The sequence below is a fragment of the Mus caroli genome, chromosome 2 (genome assembly GCF_900094665.2).
Source record: "Mus caroli chromosome 2, CAROLI_EIJ_v1.1, whole genome shotgun sequence".
In the NCBI taxonomy this organism is placed as follows: Eukaryota; Metazoa; Chordata; class Mammalia; order Rodentia; family Muridae; genus Mus; species Mus caroli.
Genome location: NC_034571.1, coordinates 20,800,490 through 20,811,319, shown reverse-complemented (window position 1 = coordinate 20,811,319; position 10,830 = coordinate 20,800,490). Strand labels below are relative to the sequence as shown.

At 43.5% G+C, this 10,830-nt stretch overlaps 1 protein-coding gene across 8 annotated transcripts in view; it reads left to right on the top strand.

Annotated features, from left to right (window-relative positions):
• The window catches only part of Ehmt1 (euchromatic histone lysine methyltransferase 1), a 134,247-nt gene continuing 123,417 nt past the window's right edge, over nt 1-10,830 (top strand). For 5 of the 8 annotated variants that reach the window (XM_029469711.1, XM_029469690.1, XM_021185985.2 and 2 more), the window contains exon 1: nt 9-50. In XM_029469711.1, coding sequence (XP_029325571.1) covers nt 30-50 — 21 coding nt within the window. In that variant the 5' untranslated portion in view covers nt 9-29. Of the gene's footprint in view, nt 51-10,830 lie in introns of all 8 variants that reach the window. The other 3 variants (XM_021185975.2, XM_029469706.1, XM_021185967.2) reach the window with 1 other exon arrangement.

Sequence of the window (10,830 nt, the reverse complement as noted above, 5' to 3'; positions counted from 1 at the left end):
GGGGCGGGGCCACGCTGCGGGCCCGGGCCATGGCCGCCGCTGATGCTGAGGTGAGGTGCGGGGCCGGCTGTCGGCGCTGGGCTGCAGGCCACGGCTGTGATTGCAACAGCCGCGGCGAGGGGACAGGAACCCAAGCGAACCAGGAGCTGGGTGGGGCCGCGCGCCCCCGCTGCATCGGGCCCGGCTGCGCGGAGGCCCCAGCGTCCGGCCCGTGCTCCGCCGGCGCGCTTTGTGCACGGCGGGCCCGAGCAGCAGCGGCGGCGGCGGCGGCGGCGGCGGCGGCGGCGGCAGCGGCGGCGGTGGCAGCGCGGTGGCGGACGGTAGGAGGCCGCGGCTCCGCATCCTGAAGCCCGGAGCTTGTCTGCGGCCGGGTCGGAGCGGGGGTGGCGGAGACAAAAGGCAAAGTGGAACGGGCCAACTTGTGCGCGCCGGAGGTGAGGCGGGCCTGCGCCTGCTGCCCCGCTCCGTGACCTTTCACTCGCCGCGAGAGCGTGGCACCATCTTTAAGGAAAAGTTGGCCGGTCCCGCGCGCCTCCCGCGCACAAAGCCGCTGCAGCAGGGTGACCACGGGCAGCACGCTCGACAGAGGAATGTCTGCGGACCCAAGTTTATTTCTTCACCAATGGCACTAAAGCGGCGGGAGACGGCGAATTAGCGGTCTTTTGTTCGCGTGGTGGCTTTCCCTCTGCTCTTTCTGCGGGATAGTTTGCTTCCTGGTTTTTGCGGCGTAGACGTTATGGCCGGGAGAGAGGGACCGCTGTCTTCCAGGAGCTGGGAAGGGCCGGCAGGAGTCCGGGGTCCTCAGAACGCACTAGAGTTGTTGTGTTCCTAGGGTCGAAGTACGGGGCCGATTTGGAAGAAAGTATAACCTAACGTTTTCCTCCAAAATTTGCCGAGGGAATACTTAGCTTTTGGGATTTCCAGACCTCAGAAAGTGAAGGTGTATTGAGAAGCTGGCACATACGGTGCATAGGCTTAGCAGTACATTTTACCTCATTAATGTATGGTGGTTGTGTTTCTTTCTTCTTTCTCGCCTTTTTGAGGGGTATTCGTATAAGTGAATGGCCAGTTTTCAGATCTAATGGAAGGAGGATTTGTTGAGTACTTGGAACGTTCAAGAACTGACTTAGGCACCAAGCACACAAATGTATATGAGATAATCTAAATCATTTCCAGGAGTGTAAGGAAGGAGATACATAGTGAATCTCAATCATTTGCCGAGCATTTATGTTTCTGGTGTTGTTTAAACCTCTCTGAGGGGTTACCCCATCCAGTTTGTATAATGACTCGTGCAGCAAGTATTGTTACTTCCTATTTAGGAGATGAAGACAATAAGACTTTGCAGGGGTTAAATAACTTTGCTTGATCAGTTGTAGGCCTGGCTCTTTTTCTTTTTAAAGACTTATGTATACGAGTGCTCTCTTTGCATGTATGCCTGCATGACAGAGGAGGACGACATTCAGTCCCATTAAAATGATTGTGAGCCAATATGTGGTTGGTGGGAATCGAACTGAGGACCTTAGGAAGAATAGCCAGAGGAGCTCTCTTAACTGCTGGACTGTCTCGCCAGCCCCCAGCTTTGCCATTTTTCAGTGCTAGACACATAGTTGGTGTTTATTCTGATGGAAGAAGCAGAGTGTGGTAGTGCATACTTGTTATTCTAGCACTTTGGAAGCGGAGGCAGGAGGATTGCGTGTTCAAAGCTAGCCTGGTCGTAGCTTATTTCAGACCTGCTCCTCTCACCCTCAGAAAAAGGTGGGTGTCAGTGGTCTCCAGTTTCTCTGATTTTTACAGGTAAATTACGTAGGTAGTGTGTGGGGTGAGCTTGTGCCACTGTAGGCATTTTGTGCATACTGTAGCGTGTAAACATGGCAGTAGTCTTACCAAGTAGATTCTCTGGTATCCCTTTGTAGGCCAGGCAAAAGGCACATGGCCCCAGGAGTACAAAGGGTTTGATGCATTAGAAGACACAGGCTTACAAAACCATGACTTATACCTGTGTGGAGTTGTGATTTGAAGTGTTTATCCTTAAAGTACATGACAGGTGTACTTATAAGCACACAGCTCTTGTACAGTACTGTGGAATTGCATCAGCATGGGTTCATCCTCATTGAATCTTGAAATATTTACTGGTTAGGGTTCACAAATTGGGGGATGATTTAACCCAGTAGAGGTGACACTTGAAACCTGCCTAAATGTGTATTTATGTGTGTGTTATGACTGCATCCCCGTCTTCCCTCCACCCCAGCTCCCAATACCTTTTCACACTAAGGACTCCTTAGGTAGTGCAGAGGTTTGCTCATGTGTCTCCTATTCTCTAGTCTGTAGGTTGGTGTGGGCTTCTCCACTTCTTGGGTTTAAATGTATGCCCCAGTCACAGGATCAGACTGTGTCTGATACATAGGGCTTTCTTTTTAAAAAAGATTTATTTATTCATTATATGTAAGTACACCGTAGCTGTCTTCAGACACACCAGAAGAGGGAGTCAGATCTCCTTACGGATGGTTGTGAGCCACCATGTGGTTTCTGGGATTTGAACTCAGGACCTTCAGAAGAGCAGGGTGCTCTTACCGTTGAGCCATCTCTCCAGCCCCAAATAGGGCTTTTGTCTCAGCAAAAATGTTATCATGTAGCAGGAGGGCCTTCTAAAACAAAATCTGTACTTAATAGGGTGGCTAATATGTATCTTTTTATTAAGATTTTAAAAATTACTTAATTTTTTGTGCACGAATGTTTTGCCTTTATGTATAATGTTATGTGTATGAATGTTTTACATTTTGTATTTCCATGTCAGGTGTCAGTGGAGGCAGTGGAACCGTGGAACTGGAGTTAGGGTGGTTATGAACCATCAAGTAGGTGCTGGGAGTTAAACCCCAGGCACTATTCTGAAACAGCAACAAGTCTCAAACTTTTGAGTTATCTCTCCCAGTCCCAATTTTTTTTTTTTTTTTTTTTTTTTTTTTTTTTGAGATAGGGTCTCTTCACGTGTCCCAGGTTGTGTCCCTAATGCTGGCCTTGAACTCCTGATCTTCCTGGGGTCACTGGTGTGGTATATTACCATGCCTGGTTTTGTTTCTCTTTAATATTACATTTTAATTAGGTATGGAAGTACATAATAACGATTTTAGCACATAGAAGCTGAAGCAGGAAGATAACATGGGTTAGCCTGGGGTAGAGTATTAGAATTTGGGGCTGGAGAGATGACTTAACAGTTAAGAGCACTAACTGCTCTTCCAGAGGTCCTGAGTTCAATTTCCAGCAACCACATGGTGGCTTACAATCATCTGTAATGGGATCTGATACCCTTTTCTGGTGTGTATCTGAAGACAGCTACAGTGTACTCTATATAAATACAATAGATAAATCTTTTATTTATTTATTTATTTATTTATTTATTTATTTATTTATTTATTTATTTATTTATTTATGGAGACAGGGTTTCTCAGCGTAAGTAGCCCTGGCTGTCCTGGAACTCACTCTGTAGACTAGGCTTGCCTCGAACTCACAAATTCACTTGCCTCTGCCTCCCAAGTGCTAGGTTTAAAGGCGTGAACCACCAACGCCCGGCTAAATAAATCTTTAAAAAAAAGAAAAAAGAAAAAATTTAGAATTTGTCTCAAAGAGTAAAAACATCCAGGTGTGGTGGAGCACTCTTTTAGTCCTGGCACTCAGGAGGAAGAGGCAGGCAGACTTTTAAATTCAAGGCCAGCCTGGTCTATAGAGGAGTTCTAGGACAGCCAAAACTACACAGAGAAAAACTGTCCTGAAAAACAAAAGAAACCAACCACCACCAAAAACCAAGCACCAACCCCCAAAACAAAAATCTTTTTGCTTTTAGAATATGTATACATATAATTTAAAAAGTTGCCGGGCGTGTTGCCGCAGCTCTTAAATCCCAGCACTCGGGAGGTAGAGGTAGGCAGATTTCTGAGTTCGAGGCCAGCCTGGTCTACAAAGTGAGTTCCAGGACAGCCAGGGCTACACAGAGAAACCCTGTCTCAAAAAAAACCAAAAAAAAAAAAAAAAAGAAAGTGAGCAATTTAACTCTTTTACACTCTGTATTCACCTGCTAGCTAGAATGGACATTTTCTCTTTCTTTTTTCTTTTTTTTTAAAAAGATTTATTTCTTATTTTATGTAAGTACACAGTAGCTGTCTTCAGATGCATCAGAAGAGGGCATCAGATCTCATTATGGGTTGTTGGGAGCCACCATGTGGTTGCAGGGATTTGAACTCAGGACCTTCAGAAGAGCAGTCAATGCTCTTACCTGCTGAGCCATCTTGCTGGTCCCTGAATGAACATTTTCTTGGCCTGATGTGCAGCATTGTCTTTGGAATTCGGTCTACTGTTCTTGCTCTCTCATACTCTATTCCTTCTGGATGAAATACATTTTCTAGTAGCTGCTTACATAGACAGTTGGACTGAGGCTGTAGCTCAGTTGCTAGGGTGCTGGTTTAGATGCATGCCTGTGATCTCAGCAGGGAGATTAGATCATCCTCAGCAATGTCAAAAGTTTACGGCATTTGAGGTGGGACTCTGCCTTAAAACAAGCAAACAAACAACTCAAAAAAACTAAAAGTAGGCCCCAATGGCATCGAACCTTTTGGAATGTCTAAAAATATAGATATACTTAGTGCACTACTATCATACTTGAAGAAAAAGTTTGGTTAAATATGAAATACCTGCTTGGAAGTCATTTTGAGGGGATGTGCTTTTGTGTGTTTGTGCATGTGTGTGTGGTGTGTTTAACTGTTGTATGTTCAGGACTTGAGACCAGTTTGGTTCCAAGGCTTTTGTCTCAAGGAAATGTCCCAAATGCTTAGCAAGAACTCTACCTACTGCTGAGCTGCATCCTGGCCTTCTGAAAGTTATGACTCTATTGTTGTAGTTTGACACCCCCTACCCCTACTCCAGAGAGAGCAAACCTAGGGTTACAGGCTCTCCTGATGCAGGCATTTCCTCTGCCACTCAACTCTAGACCCTGACTCCATTTAATTTTTAAGTCATTACTATTATTTTTTCCCTTGGTGCAGGGTTTTTCTGCTTATCAGTGGCTGTCCTGGAACTTACTTTGTAGACCAGGCTGGCCTCGAACTCAGAAATCCGTCTGCCTCTGCCTCCCGTGCCTGGGATCAAAGGTGTGTGCCATCACCGCCCAGCTAATGCCTGGCTTTTTTTTTTTTTTTAAAGATTTATTTATTTATTATATGTAAGTACACTGTAGCTGTCTTCAGACACTCCAGAAGAGGGCGTCAGATCTCATTACGGGTGGCTGTGAGCCACCATGTGGTTACTGGGATTTGAACTTAGGACGTTCAGAAGAGCAGTCAGTGCTCATAACCGCTGAGCCATCTCTCCAGCCCATGCCTGGCTTTTTACTTTTTAATTTTGTTTATTTTTTATCATCATTTTTAAACCAGCATAGCATAGACTGTCCTTGAATTCATTTTATAGTTGAACTCAGTTTCCATGTGCTGGAATTGAAAATCCAATTTTATTTACTGAAAACAAGTCTTGCATGTTTTTGTTTTTTTGAGATAGGGGCTCTATAGCCCTGGACTGTGTAGACTGGACTGGCCATGAACTCTTAGATCCACTTGAGGCATGGGCCAACATACCTGGTTTGTTCTGTAACTTAAAAAGATTTACTTGTTTGTATATTACTGACTCTGCCTCCTGAGTACTGGGGTTAAAGGCATGCATCACCACTGCCTGTGTAATATTTTGATTTGTTTTAACACAGATATACTTTACCCTTTAAAACATAACAGTATGTAAAAGCTTATACACATGGCTTTTAAGCTAATTATAATTTATTTTTTTATCTTTACTAATAATGCTATAATGAGTGTCCTTAAATTTTTTTTTTTTTACAGGCTGGAGAGATGGCTAGGCAGTTAAGAGCACTGACTGCTCGTCCAGAGGACCTGGGTTTAATTCCCACCACCACATGACAGCTCACACTGTCTGTAACTCCAAGATCTGACAACCTCACACAGACATACATGCAGGCTAAAACACCAATGCACAGAAAATAAAAATAAATTAAAAAGAAAAGGTTGAGTGGAGGTGGTGCACGCCTTTAATCCCAGCACTTGGGAAGCAGAGGCAGGCGGATTTCTGAGTTCGAGGCCAGTCTGGTCTACAAAATAAGTTCCAGGACAGCCAGGGCTACACAGAGAAACCCTGTCTCGAAAAACCAAAAAAAAAAAAAAAAAAAAAAAAAAAAAAAAAAACCAAATAAAGAATTAAATAAAGAAGAAGTTTTCCACATTTATTTGCGTGTGAGAGTGTGACGGGATGGTCTGTGATAGGAGTGCTTAGTGGCTAAACAGGCCAGCAGAGATGATGTCCTTCAGCGCTAACATTGTAGAGCATCTGTGGATACTTCCGTGGTTTGAGTGTCATTGCCAGAGTGGAAGCTGATCTCCTACTTCTGCCTCTGCATATTATAGCAATTTGTTTTACTCTGCTTTAAAATCACTTAGCTTGTAAGTCATATTTTGAGGATTTTGGGGAAGTGTTGAGGTGGTTTCACTATAGCTCCCCACTCAGCCTACAAGTTGCTATTTAGATGAAGCTACTCTTAAATTTGTAGTTTACATTTGTTTCTGCCTTCTGAATGCATGTACCACTGCATGCATCTCACTTTTTATTGTATTACATTTTTTGTGAGACAGGGTTTTGCTAAAATTCTTTTCTAGGAGTAAAAGGGACCCTGCAGGTATCCAGGTAGGGAAGCGAACTGAAAATAGGTGAGATTGACTTCATCAACCTGGATCAGACTTGGGGAGTCTAATGCCAGGCCATTTATTGCCAACATGTTTAAAACACAATACAACAATCATTCCCATTCCAGGTGCATAATAAAGCCTGAGGTGTGACTACTTAGAAACTCCTTTACAAAGCCCATAGGATGGGTTCTGTAGCTAAAGGGTGTAGATAGAGTCCAGTGGTCTCTGAGTGGGATAGGATAGAGATCAGCAGGCTATAAACTACAGGTGACATCTCCCCCAAGGATGGGTCTATTAGTGCAGCTAAAGAGACAGGCCTAGGGAGGCCTGGGCGGGGTCTGCCTATACAGACAGCAAAAAGACCCTAGGTCCTTAACAATGTCTACTCCCAGCCTTTTAGCAGGAAAACAGTTTTGTGGGTTTTAAAAAAATTTTTTTTTTTTAAATCTTAAAAGTTTTTTAAATTTAAAAAATTTAAATTTTTTTGAGGAGCAGTCTCTGTGTGTTTAGCATTCCTGGTTCCCTCATGCTCTTTGGGTACAAAGTACTCAGGAGGATACATGAACAATATTCATTCCTTTTCCAAAGGTCCCAACAACAAACTGAGACATGGTTCTGCCAGTATTTAGTCTAGTGAACCAGTAAGTTTTTATTGGGTTTCCTTACAGGGGTGTGGTTGCTGTCTATCTTAATAGGCCATAACAGGAGAGAGCCTTTTACCAGCAGGGATGAAGGTTTTACATAGCTGTTAGAAGTTGAGGACCTTTGCTTTAGTCTTCTCCCACCTGTGCATATTCTCTATCCCTCCCCCATGGCACATGTAATTAAGATGAGTTGTGTGAGAATCTGGTACCCCTCTTTACCTTCCTATTTGGAGGACCATCAACAAACCCAATTGATCTTTTGCAAGGGCATGACTGAATGCCCCAAGATGTCAGTTGCTCAGAGGACAGTCACTCACAACACAGAGAGTCTCATGTAATACAGGTTGACCTACAATTCCATGTAGGATGACGGTGAATTTATGATCCTGTCTCCACCTCTTGAGTGCTTGGATCATAGATGTACTCTACCAGGACAGGTTTTGTGTGGTGCTAGGGATCAAGCCTGGGGGCTGGTGTATGGTAGGCAAGTACTCTATTTAACTAAACTCCATCTCTAGCTTGAGTATTACTTTTTAAAAATTGACTTGTTACCAGGTTGTGGTGGTGCACTCCTTTAATACCAACACTCTGTGGAGGCAGAGACAGGTGGATCTTGAAGTTTGAGGCCACCCTGGTCTACGGAGTGAGTTCCACTATAGCCGGGGTTACACCGAGAGCCCTGTCTTGAAAAAAAATTGACTTATTTAGTTTTTTTCTTTTTCTTTTTTTGTTTTTTTGAGACAGGGTTTCTCTGTGTAGCCCTGGCTGTCCTGGAACTCATTCTGTAGACCAGGCTGGCCTTGAACTCAAAAATCACCTGTCTCTGCCTTCCAAGTGCTGGGATTAAAGGCATGTGCCACCATTGCCTGGCATTATCTTATTTTTTAATGTTTATTTTATGTGTGTGTGCGCGAGTGTGTGTGTGTGTGCCCGTGTGCGTGCAGGTACACTATGTACTTGCATGGTGTTGGGTCCTCTGGAACTGGAGTAACAGGTAGTTGAGCTGCCACGTGGGTGCTGGCCACAGAATCCAGTCCTCTGCAAAAGCAGTAGTTGCTTTTAATCACTGAGCCATTCAGTCACTTCCTCGTTATGTAATGTCTGTGTGACAATATGCACATAAATGCAGTTGCCTGTAGTGGTTAGAAAAGGGTGTCAGATCCCCAGGGGTTACAAGTAGTTGCTGGCTGTTCAGCTTGGGTGCTTGGACTGAATGGCAGTCCTCTGCAAGAGCAGTAAGTGCTCTCAATTGCTCTTAACCTTTTTTTTTTTTAATTTAAAAAAAATTATGAGGTAGGGTATTATCTGTAGCTTTGGCCTGTCTTACTTAGTTAGGCTTCTATTGCTGTGATGAAACACCATGCCCATAATGAACTTGGGGGACATTATAGTCATTGAAGAAAGTCAGGGCAGGAACTGACCAGAGGCCATGGAGGAACTACAAAGCTATGTCATTGAAAGGGACAGTAGTGACATTTTAGGAAGATCTTTCTGGTTTCTCTGTGAAGGGCAGGTAGTCAAAGCAGGGAGTGGGTAGTAGGCTTGGGTTAGAAATGCAGGGGGGCAGGGACTGAATCAAAATAAAGGTGCTGAAGTTTAGTTTTAGTTTTGTTTTTTGAGATAGGATTTTTCTGTGTATCTTTGGCTATCCTGGTGCTCACTATGTAGACCAAGCTGGCCTCCAGTTCACAGAGATCTGCCTGTCTCTGCCTCCTAAGTGTTGTGCCACTATTAAGCTTAAGATTAGTTTTTTTAAATAAGTGGCTCAAAATTAAAAAATCATGGGCTGGAGAGACAGTTCAGTGGTTAAAAGCACACACTGCTCTTCTTGAGGACCCAAGTTCAGTTCCCATGGTGGCTCACAACCACTATAACTCCAGGTCTAGAGGATCTCACATCCTCTGTTGGACTCCATAGCACTGCTTGCACACTGTGTACGTACATCTCCCTTCTGTCTAGTAATTATTCTTACTAGTTCTCTTGACAAGTTGCCAATATTTACTGTGCATCTTAAAAGATATTCCATAGTTTCAGTGGTGGTGCATGACTTCAATCTCAGCACTTGGGAATCAGGCTAGCAAGACCCTGGTTTTTTTTGTTTGTTTGTTTGTTTGTTTTGTTTTTTTCGAGACAGGGTTTCTCTGTGTAGCCCTGGCTGTCCTGGAACTCACTTTGTAGACCAGGCTAGCTTCAATTTTCAGAAATCTGCCTGCCTCTGCCTCCCAAGTGCTAGGATTAAAGGCGCTGCCTGGTTTCTTGAAAAAAATGTCATAATATGTGCTCCAAGTTCTGTTTGGCCACTCCCCTTTAGTAAGCTTATTGAAGAGCCAAATTAAAAATGGGAGACTGAAAAAGATTTATTTAAAGTGGCCACATTGGGCAGAGGAACAAAGAGATACAGTGAACCTCCCAGATGCCTCTAAGGGGATCCTAAAGTGAGATCAAGGTCTACTTACTTTTTGGTTTTCGGAAATAGGGTCTATGTTGTCCAGGTTCTTCTGGAAGCCACAGAGATCCATGCCTAGTGAGATCAGTTTTAATAGAGGGTTGAGGGTATGCACATCTAAGCATTCTATTTTTGTTGTTTTTTATTTTGTGACGAGGTTTCTTTGTTTAGTTCTGGCTGTTCTGGAACTTGCTCTGTAGACCAGGCTAGCTTCAATTTACAGAAATCTGCCTGCTTCTGTCCCCCAAGTGTTGGGATTAAAGGTGTATGTCACCATTGCCTGGCTTTCGCCTGCCATTTTCATGAAGAAGTTAGCTAGGTTAAGGTCAGGTAGGGAGTTGTACAGAGCTGCTCAGACCAAGAGACCTAAGTGCACACTGAGACCTCAAGTCAGATGGGGTTGTATATTGTACTTGGGAAATGAAGTAGAGAGCTGGGAATGTAGTTCAGTGTAGAACACTTGCCTAGCATAACAAAAAACAAAACCAAAAACCCCAAAACATGAAATGCAATGAGCTGAGCACACAGGGGTGCTTTGACTTTTTTATTTTATTTGTTTGGTTTTCTGAGACAGGGCTTCTTTGTGTAGCCCTGGCTGTCCTGGAACTCACTCTGTAGACCAGGCTGGCCTCGAATGCGGAAATCCGCCTGCCTCTGCCTCCCAAGTGCTGTATTAAAGACTTGTACCAGTACCAAGCAGACATGTCTATTTTACATTATTTTGTGCTTTCATAATTAAAAGTATTCTAGTATGTAAAAAATGGTGTCTTCTTTGATTTACATGTATTTTCAGTTGCTCATTCATTTGTATTTTAATTAGATTTATTTATTTAATTTTTTAAAAAGATTTATTTCTTTTTTTTTTTTTTTTTTTTTTTTAGGTGAATTTTTTTTTTTTTTTTTTTTATTTATTATATGTAAGTACACTGTAGCTGTCTTCAGACACCCCAAAAGAGGGCGCCAGATCTCATTACGGATGGTTGTTAGCCACCATGTGGTTGCTGGG